The following is a 21,318-nucleotide window of genomic DNA, read 5'->3' on the forward strand; positions in this document are numbered from 1 at the left end:
TACGTGTGCACCACTTTTAGGACGAGTACCTCTCCCGCTCGCTCGGGCAATAAAGCCAAAACGCAGCCAGTAGCAACAGTAGCGGTAGAAGCACTGGGCCGCTCGTGATTTAGTAGACCAGCAGCTAGGCCCCACTCGCTCGATTTACAAGCCCTTTCCGTCCTCCGTCTCTTTTATTATGCATGCAATGTAGCAGTGGGCGAGGACGAACAGGAGGACCCAGGCCAGGCACTCAGCTCGATTTCCCCAATGGCTAATGAGCTCGAGATATCGAGCTCATCGATTTCTCAACCATCGACTTGTCTTGACCCTGTGAAAATGATGAAAATGGCGCGCGCTGTTTCAATAAACGTGTATCCTATTACTGCGCAAAACAATATATAGGATATGCACGTGTCGGTGCCACGTCGGATACGCTCAAAGCCTTCGAAGCCAGCGGAGTAGTCGTGAAATTCGAGTATTACACGCGTACCTACAAATCCCATAAATGTATCTATATTGTACAAGGCGTGTTTACGAGTAACAGCAGCGCCAATTATATTGGGTATAACGATTCGTGCCTCGTTTGTTTTATTGCTGTAATAGCAATCCACCGCGTGGCAGCCAACGAGCCCGGCTCTTACACAGCCCCATAATGATTGTATATGCGTGTGCTGCACCCTTTACAGTCCGCCTCGCAGTTGTAATGTACACCGAGTAATGTAAAAGAAGGAAAAATTCCCCGCTCTGAACAAACAGGCAGTTCTCGCAGATTGTGCTTTTTTAGCACGACTCCGAGCTGCTATAACGTACTTTTTGAAAGCTGAGAGTAGTAGCTGACCGAGTGTATTACACGGGAGAGCAGCTACGCGCGACGATATCGAATTGAGTAAAAGGCAGAGAGAGAGAGAGAGAGAGAGAGAGAGAGAAAGAGAAAAAAAAAGAGAGAAGGGAAGAAGAATAGCCTAGAGCACGATGCAAGTCGCGCGCGTATTTTTCTTTACTCCCGGCAACGCTCATTTTTGTCCTCTACTCGCTCTCTACGACGTTAAGGTTTTCCGCTACTCCCTCCGGGAGTCGACACGGGCTCCATGTATACCTATGCGACGGCCTACGCTTCTTTTGATGTTGACTCGAATGAATTCGGTTTCCTTTCTTCTTTATTTTCCCTCATTTACGCGAAGCACGTGAAAACAGCTCTCCTCGCTCGCTCGGAGGGACCGCTACCTGCGTTAATTTCCGCACGAACCGCGAGACAAATTATGCGACATATATAAATCTCGTTAAATCTCATCTTTTTTACACTCGGTTGCGACACTCTCCAGTGGTAGTAATTTTATGGCCTTTCTCGTACGCCGAATCGCAATGTATCAAATCCCGGCCAGCTACCGTTTTTTCCTGCGGTTCGCGTGAGTTATGGTCCGATCGGTTTTGTTCGTGATCCTACAGTCCGAAGGATGTTGTCTCATTTCGAGATTTCCTCATTGTGCTCGTTTAAAACAATACACTTGGTACGCCTTATTGATTGAAGTTTTGAAAAGAAAGCTCTGAACAAAAATTTTCCAGCTGTGAAGATTTTTCGTAGCCAGCGCTACGTGTCCAAGTGGTTTTAAGTGGGTTAGTACAGGATTAAGCGAGACAATGGATAAATATCCATTATGAACTGCGAAAATTTGACATTTATAAATAAAGTCGACGAGGACGTCGAGAGCTGATACGAGAAGTGAAATCTAGCTCTACTGCAGATCCATTTGCATAATATTATATAATAGCCCCGTCTATAGACGTCGGACCGAGCGAACTTTGAATTTTCGCTGCTCCGAGATAAAGGAGAGGTGAGGGCATATAGCTACTTTATAAAACTTAATATCTATTGAGGATAGCTGGGCAAGTTGTTTGTTCGCGCCCATAGGATAGCATTCGGGCCGAACAAAAGCATCGTTATTTCTCATTTAAATAATGCCACGCATATTGAAGAATTCGTGTTTACGAATTTTCTCGAGCTTGCGAGAAGAGAATATGACGATTATGGGTCGAATTACTCGGGACGTGCGCGCACAGAGGCGGCGGTGGGGTGTGGCTTTTCTCGCTCGCTTGCCTCGCTCGCTTTCCAAAGAGGATAGCGTGACTGACTGGGCCGCGCGCACGCCAACTTGATCTCATTTGCTACGCTCCATTTTATTATGTTTTCCATTCGTGCGGTTGGCACTTATATACTTAGACCGGGTCGTTTTTGCAAAAATTTTTTGTATCGCCTGGGCTCATGGCTGAGCTGAAAGTTCAAGGTTTCAGATGAAAAAAGCCGGGCTGCAGAAGTCAAAAAAGTGACCGGAACCGGTGTCGATAGGCTTTTGAAGTTTAAAAACGTTCTTCGGAAATTTAGCAAAATCGTTCTGCAAGTGGCAATCATATAATAGATTGCTAACATTGCTCAGAAGGTAAAATTTATGTCGACAAGACGTTTTCTTACGTATTTTTGTGGGTAGAATCGAATTCCGTAGTCAGTTTTGACCTAGGAGGACGATTTCATTGAAAAAAATGCACTTTTTCGATATCTTTATTCTGCGTAAAAAATAAAAAATCGTCTTGTAAACGTTTAAAAATGAACAGAAAAAATTTAGAAAATTTTTTGACACTGCTTAAATTTAGGGTTTTTTATGACGAATCCAATGGTATAAATTAGTATACACTTTGAAATTATTTTAATGTAGAAAAATACATCTTTATCCCAAAAAACGACATCACGAAAAATTGAAAAATCGAAAAGTGTATTGACTTCTTCCAGGAAATGGCTAAGTAGAATCAACTATGGAAAAAATTGCATGAAACTATCTAATAGGTTTTTTTCTCACCTTTCCAACGCCGGTTTAAGAAGTTAAAAATTCGCAAGATTCGCTGAGATACAGTTACTTTTGTACGATGCATTTTTTAGCTTAAATTCTACTTCGCTGGTTTTTTAATGAATAGAGCTGGCTCAGAATTATTGAATTTTAAGCTAAAAAAATGCATCGTACAAAAATAGCTGTATCTCAGCGAATCTTGCGAATTTTCAACTTCTGAAACCGTTGTTGGAAAGGTGAGAAAAAAAACCTATTAGATAGTTTTATGCAATTTTTTCCATAGTTGATTCTACTTAGCCATTTCCTGGAAGAAGCTAATACACTTTTCGATTTTTCAATTTTTCGTGATGTCGTTTTTTGGGATAAAGATGTATTTTTCTGCATTAAAATAATTTCAAAGTGCATACTAATTTATACCATTGGATTCGTCATAAAAAACCCTAAATTTAAGCAGTGTCAAAAAATTTTCTAAATTTTTTCTGTTCATTTTTAAACGTTTACAAGACGATTTTTTATTTTTTACGCAGAATAAAGATATCGAAAAAGTGCATTTTTTTCAATGAAATCGTCCTCCTAGGTGGAAACTGACTACGGAATTTGATTCTACCCACAAAAATACGTAAGAAAACGTCTTGTCGACATAAATTTTACCTTCTGAGCAATGTTGGCAATCTATTAGGGTACTTATACCAGTGATTGACCGCTTTCGACCAGTAAATGACCACTTTTGGATGAGCAATAATTATTGTTTTTCCTTGTCAAATTATGTTCGAACATAGAAAACAAGATGCATCATTCACTAAAGAATTGAATAACGTCCATACAAATGTATTTTTAATTGTTTTTCATATGATTATTCCAAAATGGTCATTCACTGGTACCCGGTCATTGATTGGTGTGACTACCCTATATGATTGCCACTTGCAGAGCGATTTTGCTAAATTTCCGAAGAACGTTTTTAAACTTCAAAAGCCTATCGACAACGGTTCCGGTCACTTTTTGACTTCTGCAGCCCGGCTTTTTTCATCTGAAACCTTGAACTTTCAGCTCAGCCATGAGCCCAGGCGATACAAAAAAATTTTGCAAAAACGACCCGGTCTATTATATACCTTACGCAAAGGACAATTGCTAAACGTGACTCTGCGGGAGAGCAGATAATGTACACCTTGGTGAGGTGGCGAGGCGGTGAGCAAAGGCTATGGCGTCAATTGTCTTTCAAAGGAAAAAAAAGAGAGAGTATCGTTTCAGCGCGCGGTGAATTGTAGCCGTGAAGCCATCGATATAACCCTGTGTCGGTTTGTAAAGAGAAAAAAACTCAGTGGAGGACGGATTAAACTCCGACTCGCTTTGCAAGAAAGTATAAAAATTTAATTACCCCCGTGCTTCATTTGCCTCTGCCGCGGCTATATACAACTCGTGCCCGGCTCGCGTAGCTTCATCGCCTCTCAATTCCCAGTGCACGAACGCAAAACTAATGCGGATAAACGCGCGCACCGATAATCCCTTACTCTCTCTCTCTCTCTCTCTCTCTCTCTCTCCTGCAGGCCCCCACGGACGAGTACGACTACGACGACGACGACATTTCTCGCGGCGCACCATTATTATTTCAGAAATTTCCAGCTGAAATTCACGCTGGCCAAGCGCGAAGTTAAGCGGCAGAGAATTTATAATCTAAAGGCAGGCGAGCTTTCAAAAATGAACAACTCCGCACGCAGCGTCGTTCATAATTCAATGTGAATTTCGAGCAACTAGTAGTTGTTTCTCAAGACTCGAAGTCTCCCTCCAGTCTTTTGGCCCTGGCACAGAGCTCGCCGCAAATGCTCGCTGTGGCTTTAATTGCAATAACGCGCCTAGCCGACACAGTTATGATATACTTTGCACGTGGGAGCATGAACTTACTCGGTGTATGTGTGTGCGCGCCGTGCCCTTGCCAGCCCCGAGGCCAGAGATGACGGCGACTGGGCTAAATTGAAAATTCTTGGCCCGAATTCGAGCGTTCGACATTGGCAAGGGGGTTGAGCACAGCCCTGCGCCGAATAAAACGTTTAGCATGTCTACGAACGACGTTGCGCGCACGTAAATCAAATATTTGTCAAATCTAGCCGATTGGGAATGCGAATTTCCCGATTATTTCGCTGCGTGTATAAAAAAAAGTTTATAACCAAAAGATTTAGAATAACTTGGAATGCAAAGTGAGTGCTAGTGGATGGCTGTAAGTGCTACTACATAGATCGCTTATATTCCAAGATAAACCACCAAGAGATAAAGGCTGCGGAGGAGACAACCTTTCAAGCCTCGTGGAATTTTACGCTTTCTCGCTCTAGCGTTCGCGACTGCTTGAGTGCTACTGTAATCAAAAATTTATCGACACTGACGAAGATAAATTGGGATCGTTTCCTTTTTCATTCGCCAACACAAATTAAAAAAAATCGCTTCCTACGCGCAGTCGCTCCCCCCTTTGTTTATTAAAAAATTCATATCCATGAAAGTTGACTTTTCCACCATATAGGGGCCCGTTAAATTACCACGCATATGTATGCTAATACAAAGTACGGAACAATATGTATACACAAAGATGGCCTTTTATATGGGCAGCCGCCAGAGCACGTTTACGCCTCGCTTAAATAATCCACTAATCGCGACTCGTAATAATGACAAAACCTCGTAAAAGAGTCGTAATACCCGCACGCGCGGCTGCGTATTATGTATATATACCTGGAGAGTTACCCGCGAGCTGATCTTTCTCTCCCGCTTTTGGGGCGTTTACGTGCTATTAGCGACTCTTTTTGACTCTGTACCTACACACACACACACACGCACACACACATCTAACTGTTTTTCGTGCGTTGGGCGTAAAAAATATTACGGATGTGGAATACGGTAAGAATAAAACTCAAGAGCTGCGCGTATGTGGCATATAATTATTACCGACTTTAGAGAATACAATCTTGGTTTTACTTTATCCCCGTCAAGAGTATTGTTCGCTTCATACTAAGGCTTCTGTCAGGGGCGAAATTGAACCTTCTTCGCGCATGAAGACAGGAAATCTAGTCGACCATGAAAAGTTATATCCGTATGCACTGCTTATAGTCATTTTTATCTCTCGCGAGGAGCAGAATTTAATCAAGTTGAAAATGTCTCCGTTAAAGCCCAAGCTCACGAATGATATTCCAAAAATTCATTAATATTTCTATTTATCTCATGGAGCCGGTATTAACGGATCATTAAATTATTTTCAAACTACGCCCAGAACTTTTTTTTCATGCGCTTGCACTAGATTTTTCGTTTGATGACTGTGTGTGCGCGCGACCCAGTAACCGTACAAGAAGTTTTTAGAAGCCAATTAGTCACGCGCTTTGTCCTGCGTTTTTTCTTCTGAAATGTTCTGTACGTTAGAGAATGTAAAATGAATATAATAGTGTATTTTTAACTCAATTGTTTGTTTTTTTGCGTCTAGGCTGCAGAATTTTCACTCATTATCAAATGAATGAATTTTACTTCTAAGGATATTTGAACAAACAGTTATGTGATATAAGGAGATTTTTGAGACAAATTTGATAAATTTGTGATGGAAGCTATTAGTACACTCGATGCAAATTCTAATCAAAATATTTGCACGTATTTCATGCATTGAATTTCGTCAATACATGCAAGAGCATACGCTATCACTGAATCACTTTTGCCCAGTCGTTAATATTAGCGCAAAGTCTCTTATTTCTATATAAATTGTTATTTTAGTTGATATTATTTAATGGCCACACGAAAATTCAATTCACATGATTCGATGCATAAGTTGATTCAGCCACGGGTATGTACATGCAACGGGAACGAAAGAGGAAACTACATAAATTTACATCCGTCGAACGCGTGCCAGAAAACTCGAACGGCAGAGAATCATCGGCGAATTGCTTGTACATATTATATATCCATCGACGCGAAGAAAAAGTAACTTTGCTATGTTATTATAAATATTCAGCCAAAAGTATCGATAAATTAATTAGTGAAAAATGAAAAAATAAATAACGCATTTCGTGGCACGTATGAAATGTTTAAAAGCTTGTATGAAAGTAAACGAAAAAGCAAAGGCGTTAGCTGGATTATAAAATTTAACGAGGAACGCAACGAAGCCTTTCTTGCTTATGTACACATATACGGCGTGCATCCTTTACCTTATATGCTGAACATACAAGGCAACATTTCGTTTAATCCAGGCGAAAGACGCGAGAGCTCACAAAAAGCTCTGCCGGCTTCGCAGAGCTGTCAGTTCCATTATAGCAGCCAGTTTCTCGCGGGCCTCCTGCATTTTCTCATCTCGTTATAATATATACTCGGCTTCATTGTGTGTGTGTGTGTGTGTGTGTGTGTGTGTGTGTGTGTGTGTGTGTGTGTGTATGGGCGTCCAGTAGAGTCTGCCTTGTCCATCGATTCTTTGATCTAGCTTCTTTACTTGGGAATTTCAGCTTTCGAGATTGCAATTTCGTAAAACTAGTCGCTGCAAAATTTAGCAGCCAAGTTACACAACTGTTGTGTAAGCTGTCGTAGTATCTTTCGGTAGGTTGTACAAGTAGTATAGCTCGCTCAAGAATCGTACGCTCTTGTCTGCGTAATGGAGATGAAAATGAATGTTTGCGCGCACCCACTGGTTCAGAGAAATGATCGTAAGAAATTCCAAGTTTTAATTTTTATCCGACGCCAAAACTAGCAAAGATAAAGCAAGCTTGGCAGGTCGGCATACTAGAGTAGCCTCGCCCAGCGATAATTCACGAATGCATTAAGATTTGTAAGAGTGTGTATTTTTTTTCTTTTTAACAAGGAGGTAAGTCCATTTAGGAATCCAACATGCAGGATAAGCACGTCACACGGATACGTAAATTCGAGTAGTGTATTGTTGTTTGTGCACTGATGTTGTATGGGCCAATCGTATGCTTCTATACTATTACCGACTAAACCCTATCCTCTTCTTTTCTTTATTATTCGACTTTGTTCTTTTTCAAAGAGACTAACATTTGGTATTCTTTTCCATAAACTTGCCCCTTGTACATTACTTTATACATCAACGAAATTAATCTTTTTTTTCATTTTAAAATTCGTCTATGAAGGCAGCTAGCTTGATCTGAACAAATATCTGTCAGTAATTCCAAATTCGATCTTGGACATTTCGAGCTGTACTACGTTAGTCCACCTTTGTCCCTCGAGCTTCTGATTTTGGATAAGGATGTTTAGATCTCTGAAGAATTTTCTTTTTGATAGACGCATCGCATTACAAAGATGGGGGTCGTAACCCCGAGTCCAAACGTGAGACCCCTACAAGGTGCCGAAATCCAGGCCAGATTTATCTCGGTTTTTTATAGTTGTTGTTACTCCTTACTTTTTTTCTCCTTGACCCTTGAGTGATTGAATTCCGGTTATGTGTCTGTGTGCAAATGTACGCTAGTGTGAATGAAAAGCTCATGGAACCATAAATTTTGAAGAGAAATAGTGCACTTGCTTTTTGCCAGCCGTGTACTTTTGAAGTTGTGAAAAAGTTTGGAGGTTTGAAGTTGCGAGAAATACAAGCAAACTTTATAATATAAGTCAAAGGTATTCAGTGGATATTGCAAACAACCTGTGAGTATCACTCCTTAATCGAATAAGGCAATAGATTGCAGAATTATTCTCCTTTCGATTTTGCAAAGGCTTTATATAGAGCTCGAATCTGGACCCTTTACTTAGAAACACAATTTTCGTCTATTTTAATTCTCTCTTTCTCTCTTGCAATTTTCTAGTTGAACACAACTTGTCAATCTTCCATGTTTTTTTAAATAAAAATGTTGATCTAGAATCTATGAAAAAATATTCGTCTTTATACCCGTTAGCTGCAAAATCATATGCTCTCCGAATCCCACGTATGCGCGTACACGCTTATATCGATGAAAGCAAAAAATTCCTTGGCACCCAACACTGTACTCCCGTATACATTATACGCTCGTGGGAACAGAGGTAAAGAGAGAAAAGGAAAATCGAAACAAAGATATTCGATGTATTTCACATGCTCAAATAAAGACTCGACAAAATTTATTTCACCCTGATACAATGTTGAATTTGTTGAGCTCGGTCGCTTTAGCGCCGAATATAAAGAACTTCGCAATATCCACGCTCGCGCATATAAAATACATTTTCCTTTGCCACGGCGGGATGAAACAAAAAAGAAAATTCGAAGCAGTCTGGATTAAAAAAAAAAGGAAAAGAAAAGGATCCGGGCAATAAATAAAAATAGTCCTTCCGCATATTTTTGTGAGCTCGCGTACATGTTTCATATTTTATCATAGCCTCTTTAAGCATGCTTCTAAGCATGCGCCTGTCTTTTAAAGCTCTGCGCTATAAGTTCAGACGCTGGCAGCTCGTTTATATAAATTTCGAGGCCGACTCGAGTCAGCTGCACGCTAGAAATCGCAGTCTCGCTGCTTACGGGCGCAAGGATAGATTGAAGGAAGCGAGAGAGCGAGAAGTAGGCATGTACACGCGCGATGATATTATAACGCGGCTAAGCACTTAATTATCCGTCAAGCTTCGAAATTGCAGCTGCGGCTCCCGAAAGAAGTTTAATAAAGCTTTCGAGATGGAGGCAGGGAGGGAGGGTTGTAAAAGCGTTGATAAAACTAAAGAGCGAGAAGGCGCAAGTGGCGCGCAATTTTTCGCGCTCCCGCCCGTCCCGAAAGTAGAGCGAAACATTTTTCAAGCTTCGTACACGTGTACTTTCGAGTATCGTTAGCGCAGTTTGAATTTGAGTATCTACGCGCTCCAAAGAGCCACGCGGAGAAGATACGGTCGCTTTTTGTGGCGTTGGTGGCATATCGTCAATGACTCACGCAATCTATTTATTTTTTTTCTGGCGACAGAAACGCGTGTAAATATATTCGCGGTCGTGATTGAAAATAGATCCTCTTATACATTCAAGCGCACGCCTTATTCGGGGAAGTCGAAAAAAAAAGGGAAAAAAAATACTCGACTTGCAGCACGAGACGGACGTGGTGTATAACAATACGAAATGTAAACCTTTGAAAACCACAAAAGAGAGAATTCGATACGCTCGTTATATGGGAATAACTCGAACAGCGCGTCGAATCGCGAGAGAAATCCGAGGAAAAAACATCGAGGCGGTGGCGCGCGCGTGAGCATCTTGGGCTAATAGCACTTGGAGAACGTCTCTGTTGCTATTAATAGGAAACGACTTTGCGGCGCGCAAGACGATACGCAAAGACAAAGAGAGCTTGGCTGAAGCACTCGTGCGCGCTATATATTGGACAAAAAGACGATAGTGAGCCGTGAAAGAGAGAGAGAGAGAAAGTGATAGCGCCGTAAGCTAGTTGGTTCGGCAATATCTGCGCTGCACTCACACACTTGTGTACCTGCGGAACACTCAGAGTATACACACAGATATAGAGTACGTATGTATACCTCGTGCTAACACTGCTTACACGCAGAGGGGCACAAACTTTGCTGCACACGCAAGTCAGAGCTTTAGAGCTGCTTTTGACCCAGAGCAAGGCATTTCGTCGCGCTAGCTCCAAATTTCCCTTACTTATAAACCGAAAAGTTGCTCGCCCAGATAGTAATACGTAGACATTTTGGTTGCATATTTAACGCTTCGTTGAATCACCCACGGTATAATAATTATAACGACGGTTTTATTTTTTTTTTTCAGTGCGGCGACGACGCAGACGAAAGCGAAGAAGCCGAGACGACGTATCGATGCCTCTCCAACGATGAATTAAGAGCGCTGGACGAGCACCAGTGGCCGTGCAACGTCGAGAGGCGAGAAGAGATTAGCGCAGCGCAACAGCGAAGATGTCGGCGAAGATTCTACTGGCGTTGCTGGTGTCGATCGGCCCGCTGGGGGCCTACCAGATCAACCGTAGCAACGGCGTCGAAGACGGCTCCAAGCTCATACGCATCGTCGGCGATGTCATTTTCGGCGGAATTTTCCCCATGCACGAGCAGGTAGGTGCCCACGAGGCCCGGCAGTACATGACAAACATCGATTATCCATTATTGCATTAGGCCTTGACGCCGATAAAGCACAACGCAAGCGCCACGCAGCGCGTATATAATTGCCGTAACGATATGTTAATCCTTAATTCACATCGCTGGCTTGGCTCCACTCCCATGCATACTCCTGCTGTGTTTATATAGTTTCGGTAACGAACGTCGACCACCACCTTTTGGCTTATGCAGTCTCGGCTGCAGTGGCAAGTTGTTTGCCCTACACGCGCGCGCGCACACACACACACACATACACCTACGCACATACACATCGGGTCTAGTTTGTTTATCTGGCCGCAACGTCGACTTGTGATACATCCTCAAAGTTTAACTTTACAAGTAATCTTTGGCTAATACTGAGCAATTTAATTTCATTCAAGAAACTTTGATAAAGCTACAGCGGCAACGGCAACAACAGCCGAGCCAGTATCTAAATATGCACAGTGCGAATATAGCACAGCCACACGTGTGTGCAAAAGACCGGGAGAGTTAAGTAGAGATGCAAGCCAAGCCATTCAAAGAGTCCGGAAACTTGTCTCGCACTCGCGCGCACGTGACTGCACATTCATGCAACTGACGTAAGAATTAGCTAAACTTATCCAATATGCGATGACCGGAACATAATACGTATTCTCTCCCGCATTCAATTGAAAATATAATGCCTGCTGCAACGTGTTCACTACATATAGAACGAATATATAAGCGTTGGTGAGAAAAATCTCGCAGCTGGCGAAACTAGTTCAAGAGTGACCACGGCACTTTAGAACGCGAAAGTCGAGTTCAAGTCTCACGTCCGATCGCGCGTGCGGCATTAATTGTTCTTCCCCAAGTGCGCAGCGTCGAGACAATCGAGTCGTCGATTATATATAGCATAATAATAGCGCTCGCAAATCGAGTTGAAATGCACTTGGTGCGCTGCTGCTGCGGGCCCGTCAATCTCTCCGGGAAATTCAGCGACGTCAAGTGCGTCGGAAGTTGTCGTGAGCTTTGCATCGTGCTTTAGTGCAAAAGGAATACACGTATATCAATAAACAGCCTGGACTCCGGCAGCCTAGGCCATACACGAGTACACATAATTTCAACTTTGATTGGAAAGTCGCGCTCGGACTTTATCACGAGGCTCTCCGGGGAAATCTATATAACCTCGAGCACATGAAAGAGCCAAAGAGCAGTTCTCGGTTAAAATCAATTCGAGTGCAGTATATGCACTTCTCTGCTGCTGCCCGACGTATATCTTGGAGTTTCTATCTCGGGGCTCGGAGTTTATCGCTTCGTCCCTTGCAGTTCGATAAGCTTCTCTCGCCAGTGCACGACTCATGCATATACTTTCAAACATAATTCACACGTAGATGTAAACAAATTTGCGGAAAGTACGCACGCCCGGTGATAATGCTGCTATGTCGAATGTGCTTACAGGTGTCAGGAATGAGCGGACACATACCCTGTGGCGCGGTCAAGGAGGAGAAGGGCGTGCAGAGGCTCGAGGCGATGCTCTACGCCATCGACCAGATAAACATCGACAAACAGCTGCTGCCCAACACGACCTTGGGTGCTCTTATACTCGACTCCTGCAGCAGCGACACTTACGCCCTCGACCAGAGCATGGAGTTCGTCAGGTCGTATATGAATCAGGTGCGAGAGCTATGCTTTTTTTTCATAAATATACTACTCTCTTTTCATACTTCGGCACCGTCGCGACGAGCTTTTGCGCTTTAATGAACCTTCCATACTACTAAGAGGTTTTCTCGCTCGCTCATTTTTAGTGGAGAGGCAAAACGACCGGAAGAGCTTAGCGAGCAGTCCTCTTGAGCAACGGGGGGGCTTTATATTTGCTCTCTCTCTCTCTCTCTTTCTCTCTCTATAATGTTTCTTTGCTGCCACGCTTGTGCGTGGGCACTGCTCTGTAGCAGCTCGAACGATTTCCTCCAACTCAATCGCGCTCCTAATTGTCTCATCTGCAGGATTTCTTTTACCAATTTTATTTTATTCATTTTTTTTCATTTTGCATTTTGAATCACCAACTCACACGTAGCTGAAAAACGAAGGGCTGTGTAACCCGAAAAAAAAACTTACAAATGCTATTATGAGTTTGCGTATGTACGGCTACGCGCGCGCATGAAATTCAGTTTGCGCCGATATATATTCAGCGAGCGCGTCGTGAGCGCCACGCGCGTTGGACCACAGTACTCGGGTGGTTCGTACAAGAGCAATCTGTCCTGTATAGAAAGAAGAATATCATCAAAAGTGCAAACCAATTTTTTTCTCTGCGCGTTGGCATGGATTGAATTGAAATGAAAGTAGATGCAAAAAAAATAGTACACGGCTCGTCTTTCTCAAAAAGTAAAAAAAAAAAGTAAAAAAAGCTCGAATTTGGTTGAAGAGACGCGTGTCTGTGTATTTCTACACCTATACAGCTTCGCGAAGTATTGCGTCATCGCGTGGCACGATATATATAGATAGCTATGTCGATCATCGCGGCAGCAGGGGTCGGTCGATTGAAACGTTTTGTATATGGGTCGACGCAGGACACTTTGCCATGCTCTATTAATACGTATCTCTGAACTTTTTAAAGCCGCATCCATCGCTCGCAAGGCATGGCTTGGACAATGAATCTTTGGCTTGATCGTTTTTTTTTTTTTTTGTTTTTTTTTATGCTCATGGATTTAGGAAAATGGCAGATGAACAGTAGCAACGTGCACTACGTATATATCTATATATATTGTGCGCAGCAAGCTTTAGGAAAGTTTGTGTTGGCGCGTCAAAGAATCCAAGTTGCAGTTGGAGAGAGAATATTATCCTCGTTCTAGGTACGAACTTGACTGTTCTAGGGTTGCTCTCCTTGAAAGCTCATGCTGGCGTGGCGCTTTTTGATCGATCGATTTTGCATTAAAAGACCCTCTCCTTCTCTCTTGCTCTCTCTCTCTCTCTCTCTCTCTCTCTCTCTCTCTATCCCATCCTCATCGCACGCGAATATACGCCAGTTACGGCCCGTATTACTCTTAAATGGCCACCGTCAATGTATATATCTGTAAAGAGAGAGAGAGAGAGAGAGAGAGAGAGTTTCATGACACGCGTTCGTGCTTTGAGCGACGTGCGTTTCGCGCGCATCTCGTTACGTAAAGACTCTGCGAATTGAGTGAGAAAAATTACGCAGCCCCGAAATTATGAGTTACGCAAAAAACCTTTTAACCACCGTGTAAGGCTTTCTAGAATATTTTACGTAGGGAAATTGCTTACTATTTTATGATTATGTAACGCTCGAGTGTATTCTTCATTTTAATTCGGTAAATTACACTATCGAAGTTAAACAAGATTATGTTATATACGCGTCACGTGCAAATATCAACATTGAATATATGCTAATTCTAGATCTGAATTAATACTGAGTTTAATTACGATTTCCCACGCACCGCGTCGAGTATTACTACTACTACTATTCGTGGAATTACTACACGAGTGAAAAAAACATTTAAAAAAAACTGTATATTATTCGAAGCAAAGCAAAGGTCGGATTCACACATTTAGCTGTGCACATATCGATAATACCGAGCGTCAATAGAGCGCTTGCACAAGCGTGTAATACAACGGGCTAACGGTCTTTAAACAGACGAGCCACTGCATTACTACTCGTCATCTCAATCGATTATGTTGGTCGCTTCGCAGGGCGCAGAGAATCTCTGCTCGCTTCGCCGCGGTTCGCCCAAAAGCAAATTTCTCTCTGTTTCTCGTCTCGCGCGCCCAGCAGTGTTCGGTAACATTATACACTTTCCTCGAGCTACGGCGACAACGACGACGACGCCCATCAGCGAGAAACTCATTCAAAGTTTAAATTTGTAATGTAAATCTCGAGGCCAGCGACTCGGAGCAAACACACTTCCAGCCGCCGAGAGCCTAGTGAGTGAGAGAAAGAGATCCAGCTCTTTGTGTAGCGTAGTAATATACATAGATAGATATGCAGAAATCAATGAGTTTTCCCATGGCTATAAAAATAAAGAGCGTAGGAAAAGTAAACTTTCGAGCTGTTGCCCGTGGGTGTGTGTTGTTGGCTGTTAACGCGTCCAAACATAGCTCGTAAAGTACCTAGCATGAGGGTATACAGCTAGAGCATATATACATTACAATATATAATCCATTGTGCTGGCAATTAGGCTTTATGCTTATTTGTATGTACATAAATAAGTCGAGGTATGAACTAGCAGGAGGAAAGGAGAGCTGCTAGACAATGCCTCGGGGGCGCACAATGAACAACTTGTTTGTTACCTATCTCGTCTTTCGCGCGCGCATAAAACTTGGAATACTCATCATAGGCTCCTCACCGATCTGATACGTTTACTCGCGCAGGTCTCCAAGTTAAAGCTTGGTCTGGAGCTTGGGCTCGGGCGTATACTACTGTGCTACGCATATACGACGTAAATGAGCGATAGTTAGTTGCGAAGGCAGCTACTACCCTCTATTGTTATTATTTCCAGCGAGCAAAAGTTTGTTTTACGCTCGCTTTGTTTCTCGACCGATGAGCGAGAGAGCAAGAGCGAGAGAAGAAGTAAAGCGAAAGCTGCAGAGCCTGCATAGCTACTTTGTGCAGCATGACTCTAATTGCGCAGCTGCCTTCATTACCCATCGCGTGGCATGACTTACTATATACGTATACCTAGCGAGAGAAATGTTTTTACGCGTGTGCTCGCAGTTTCGCGTACAAAAAATAAGGACTCGACTAATTGTTGTTACGTTGTTGTTCGCAGGACATCACCGAGTACAGGTGCGAGAACGGCAAGTCACCGATCTACAAACCGCACAAGCCCGTTACCGGCGTCATCGGCGCCTCCTTTAGCGGCGTCTCCATTATGGTCGCCAACATTTTGAGACTATTCAAGGTAAGTTTCGTCGAGCTTGCAGCGGCAGCATCAGCAGCCAAGCCGCTCCTATATAGAGGTAACTTACATCGGCAAGTTAATCCAAGCGAGTTGCGGAATCGAAGCTCAAGCCGCACGAAGTAAATTAAACTCGGGCAATCTTCTGGCAAATCTTGGAGTCGAGAGATGCGATCATCGCTCGTAGAGAAAAAGTATCGGCTTACGGAGGCCTCGTTTTGTCCCCTGGCCCAGCTACCCGTTGCAGTTCGCTTATACACATCCACACCCACCAGGCCACACATTCAGAAAATACACACAGTAGCAGCTCTCGAGACACTAGCAAGAACTGCTTTGCTTCGCATTGTCGGCGAGCTTGAAAATGAAAATCTCTCGCGTCTCGAGTGTCGAGAGGGAAATAATACGCGCGCGTCCGTGCGGCTTTGGTCCGGAAAAGCCGGAGAAAAAAAATAAGAGTTAGAGAGAAATATATACGCTTGGTGCGCGCGAGCGGCACATGGTGAGTTGCTGCTGGCGAGTGTTATGCGCGGCTCATTTCGATACAGAACGGCAAAAAGCTTTTTTCAAGCTGCAATCTCACTCTCTCTCTCTCTCTCTCTCTCTCTCTCTCTCTCTTCTTTCTATATAGCAGGGAGCAAAAGATGTCGAGCAAGCACTTGGTTGTTGCAAGCGGCAGCTTCTATATAGCTCTATATATGTGTGTGTGTACGTACACGTAGAGCCGAGCAGTTCTAAGTGGCCTCTTCTCTCTTTCCATTCAACGGCCGAGTTCTTTCTTCTCTCTCACTCACTCCTTCCCCTATTTTCAAAGAACATATACCCAGAGCCTCAAGCTCGCGCGAAACGAACACGAGGAAAAAATTATGAAATTACAGCCTCTCTTGCTCGCGCGCCCTTTTCTACTCTGCGCGCGCGGCTCGGAAAAAAGCTTTGAACGAGCTAATGCTTTCTTCTCTCTTTCTCTTCCTTGCTCACTCTCTTATGTATTCATCTATGGTCGATTTACAACGCGAAACTCGTGGATCATTTTTTGGCTCTGCTGTTCTATGTACCGAAACGTGTACGCAGCTTCTTTGTTATGCACATTGGGTAAAATACTTTTTTTTTTCGATTACTATACTTATGTACTGTTCTGCACGTTTTGCGTAGAAACGTTATTTATCCGCATCTATATGGTTATGAGCCCGATCCTACGGAAAATTGAGGCGAAACCAAAAATATCAAAAGGTTCCACGGGTTCTATTAACTTTTTCTTTTCTCGTTGAGTGTATACAGAGTGGATTTTTTCAATTCGAGCTGGAGAAAGTTCAACACGTATGTACTCGGAAGAGTGTGCAGTGGTTCAATGGGTGAAAAATATCGATTTTTCCGAGTGTTATCGATATCTCTGGTTGATCTAAAGGTCTGGTAATTGCTGAAAGTTCAGTATTCACAGGTCCGATTTTCTGACTCTGGAGATTTCGAGCTTAAAAACTCTGCAAACTCTTGTCTATACATTTTGTCGGCTGTCATGTGTACGTTGGTGTATGTACGAGTAGTTATTGCACGGGCGCGTCGGTACATTGACCTGCGCAATTCGTTCAAGCACGTTTCAATTATACGACTGACCTGGAGGCCTTGCGTGGCACATGTTAAATTGAAAGCAAACGACTGCTGCGCGTAGATTAAATTGAATTTGTTATTTAGTCGCGTAAAACCCCGAGAGCTAAGTACGTTAATCCAATTAGAAGGAAAATATAGTTCGAGAGTCCGGTTGTTATATACGTAGGTTGAATTTCCACCGTCGTCTTGTCATTCTTGTTTCAACGTTCAAGTTACAACGCGGGCTGTAAAATCAATAAAGAAAAAAAAAGGGAAGAAAGCTGAGCAGGCTTTTTACAGTTGTCGAGTAGCGTCCGCGAGAGAGCCGCTGCCACATACACACACACGAGAGCATGAAAGGAGAGCGGCGCGCGCGAGAAAAAAAAAACAATAAATCGATCGCGACGTCGTAGAGCTCGGCGCTCGGGAGAAACGTTTAACGTCTGTCGTCGTCGTCGTCGTCGTCCAAATCGCGAACTGCACGAGTGAAAAGCGGGGCGCGCCGCTGCACGGGGGTAGGGAAAGAAGTAGAGCTCGGCCGGGCGCGCGCGGAAACTGCTCGACTTTTTCCTCGCGCTCAAAGGGGCCAACGAATTATCCGAGGCACTTTTGCCTCTGAAAAGAAATGGTCGCGCGCGCATAGCTTCTGTCCCCTCGCCATCATCTCTCGTTCCCGCTCTCTCTCTCTTTCTTGCGACTTCACTTTGACGTTCATGTGCTACTTGTACTCTCTCGCAAAGCAGTAGTAGCAGTGCGCAGGCAGTGCAGTAGCAGCTTTTACTCTCTGGACTTTTGTTCCGCAACACACACATACACACACATACACACACATAGTTATAGCAGCAGCAAGCGTGTAACTGTCTTTTGTTCCACGGGTTCGTCTTCAGCTATATGTGTAGCTGCACGGAGTTATGTTTTTCCACTCTTTCAGTGAACCTAGCTCTCTCTCTCTCTCTTTCCCTCTCTATCTCCCTTTCTCTCTCGCTTTCTTCCTATCGCCCAGCACCCTGTGCCATATAAACGAGCGGCGTCGAGATTTCTTGCTGCGCAGAGCGTGACATCGAAATTTCCCCGGAGGGAAAGTGGGCTCGAGCTCTTCGACGCTTATACTCGCACAGCAGTCGCGTTGACGGGCGATTTTTCTTGCCTCATTAGTCGTGATTTGTGAGGCTATATACAACGCTACATACATATACATGCATACAGGCCACTCTCGTGCCCAGCAGCGGCAGCACTACTTGTAAATGCAGCAACACTTGCCCGTGTACTACTACTACTACTACTACTACCACTCTTGCTCTCAGCTGAAATGGCTGGAGCAGCTCGTGTCAAATGACCGTAACACAGTGAGAGAGATATTGTTCGTTGGTATAGCACACATATATACAACAAGCGAGTGGGAGAGAAACAAGTCGGCGGCAAGAGAGAAAGTTGAAATTGTCGATTAAAGTTTCATACGGTGGGAATGAGTAGCGAGCTTTTGGTCTTAAATGCGAGCGTCTCTCCGCGTGCGTATACATCTATATGGAGCCACTTAAGCTCGGCGCATATAAGCTCGCTTTGCGAGCAAAACTTCCTTGTTTCTCTTTGAACTTTTTCTTATTTTCTCGATATCGTTTTTATCCGATTTTTTATTACTTCGCTGCTAATTTTTTCTCCCCATTCTGGTTTAATTGCCTTTTTTTTCATGCGCCGCATAAACTTTTATTTGCCGTGGCTCGGCTAAAACTAAATTGACATAAATTCGACGCTCCGTGCCTCTACGCATATGGCAAAGAGTGTCAATGTTGCGCGTGCTCGCGCGAGAAAAAGTGCAACAATTACTCTCGTGCAGTGGGTAAATAGAACGCCCAAGCAGTCCCGAGCACGTATACGCGCAAGAGCTTTTATAGCGTAACGCGATCGCCGCCGCAGCCGCCTTGCGGAGCAGCTTCGCGTACGCGGCAGCGGCTGTGTGAGTTATACGGATCGCGGGGCGCGCTCACAGCGTCAGTTTCCGCTGACACGCTTCATTTTTATCACCTCGGCCAATCGTGACGAAGCGTGCATCGAGAGAGAGAGAGAGAGAGAGTCCCTAATGATATCGCGCGGCTGTCCGTTCTCGTTAAACAACTGCCAGGCAATGACGCTCCGCCGAGTTAATTAAACGCCGCTGGTCGAGGCGCGTGCGTGGAGGAAGAATATTAAAAATTCATCTCATCGCCGCTGGGTGTATGTTTTAGCGATGCTCTTACACACTTGCAGAGCGAGGCTCGCGCGACGCATACAAAGCCTAAGTACATACTTGCAGAGAATCAGCGCGCGGCTCGTTGCCTGGCAAAAGTATGATATTCGAAAGGGAAATATATTTCGGCGCCGACTGGGAGTGTACAGTTCGGCGTGTCGCAAGCTCTCGATCTTACTCCAACGAGTGCAAATAGATATAAGCTTTTCTTCCCTCTCTCTCTCTCTCTCTCTCTTGCTCACTCGCTCACTCACTCACGAACTGTCTGTCTCTCGCTCCGGGACGCGCGCGCACACATATACATACACTTTGTTTTTCTTCGTCATTTTCGACCTTTTATCTACTGTACACGTGTCTCTTGGTAGTTCGTTTGCTTTTTTCCACTTCTTCCTCTTCCTCACCCACCACCTCCAGCGTCTTCTTTTTCTTTTCGGTCGTAGCACTCTTCGTTATTTGCATTTCCGGTGACAGACTACGAGCTGCCTAGGCTAGATCGAGGCTGCACTTTTACTTGTGTCCTATATATTATACGCTTTGTGCACGCTCGCGCTCCAAAGCGCATATACGCGAGAAAAGATAGGCGTGGCTTTAAGCTCATGCGCGCGTACGACACGGCTCTCTTCCATCTCTTCTCTCTCTCTATTTCTATCTCTCTCTCTCTCTTTTCCCTCCCGTGCATGCATTATCTTTTCTCATCAAAAAATTCTTCCCTTTTTTTTTTCATTTAGCTCGTCTATTTTTACTTTTTTGCTACATTAGGCGTTTGAACCAGACCCCTTCCAAAGTTTCATTTTTTATTCATCCGTGGCGTTTGAGAGAAATAACGAGAGAGAGAGAGAAGAGTAAAAAAACATTCATCCATTGGAAATCGAGATTTAAATTTGAAATGCAAGGGCGACACGTGGAAAATGTTTAAGAGCTGAAAGCTGCCCCGGGCAACTGCTGCGTCGCTCTCGTACGTTTGTAACTGAAAACTTTCCCAAGCGTCGTTCATTTTGTTTCGCAACAATTTTTTCCCTTTTAGAAAATCCTGCTTTCCGATTGGATAATTGAAATGGCGCTAGTTACGTCTAAGAATCCGAACAAGAGCTATTGCCGACGCGCATCTCTCTCGCTTTGAAAGAAAGAAAGCAAGAATAAAAAACAAGGCAAACTTTAATTAAAAAACTATTTTTCGCTCGAAGATAAAGCCCTTTTTTAAGTGTGCGGATTCTCGAATCTCTTCTGACGCATGTACTGCGAGCTCGTTCGTCCGTGCTCGGATATATACATTTGTAAAAATGTGCCAACAAAAAAAGTCGCAGCTCTCGTGCACGCGCGATGATAAAAAAGTCTCCCGGTCTATACACGGCATGTGGAAAGTTGAGTAATATACTCGTACAAATGCTCAAATTCCTGGGTCTGCGCGCGCGCCAGCCCGAGCTTGAGTTAATTTCAACTTAATATTCGTGTATATCCGTGAGACGCGGGGTAGAAATTTAATGCGATATTAAAAGTTGCTTTACGCGCTCGGCTTTCCGAACTTTCGAGGAATATAATTCGCAGCGTGTCGCGCACCCACTGGACACGTGCCTTTGTGCTTGCGGAGCTGGTGCGCGCTCCATAAATACTAACAGTGGCGCAGTTTGCGTTACACACACAAGCGTATAAACGAGTAGACAAACACGAGTGCGACGATACACCCTGGAATCCTCGCAATATCCTCGAATCTCACGTAGCTATATACATCACAGGATTATATAGACATATGTATGCCCGCTCTTACCGTTGCATGCTACTGGCTGCTAGTGCTGCTGCGTCAGGA

The 21,318-nt window shown here is 43.9% G+C and overlaps 1 protein-coding gene across 1 annotated transcript in view; it reads left to right on the top strand.

Moving 5' to 3' along the window:
• LOC106648147 (metabotropic glutamate receptor 7-like) overlaps positions 1-21,318 on the top strand; it is a 77,497-nt gene that overhangs the window by 19,423 nt on the left and 36,756 nt on the right. The window contains exons 2-4 of the mRNA XM_014364828.2: positions 10,504-10,799; positions 12,258-12,473; positions 15,581-15,712. Of these exons, the coding sequence (XP_014220314.1) occupies positions 10,647-10,799; positions 12,258-12,473; positions 15,581-15,712 (501 nt within the window). The 5' untranslated portion in view covers positions 10,504-10,646. The remainder of the gene's footprint in view (positions 1-10,503; positions 10,800-12,257; positions 12,474-15,580; positions 15,713-21,318) is intronic.

This window comes from Trichogramma pretiosum, unplaced genomic scaffold, assembly GCF_000599845.2.
Source record: "Trichogramma pretiosum strain Unisexual culture from Peru unplaced genomic scaffold, Tpre_2.0 scaffold24, whole genome shotgun sequence".
Classification (NCBI taxonomy): domain Eukaryota; kingdom Metazoa; phylum Arthropoda; class Insecta; order Hymenoptera; family Trichogrammatidae; genus Trichogramma; species Trichogramma pretiosum.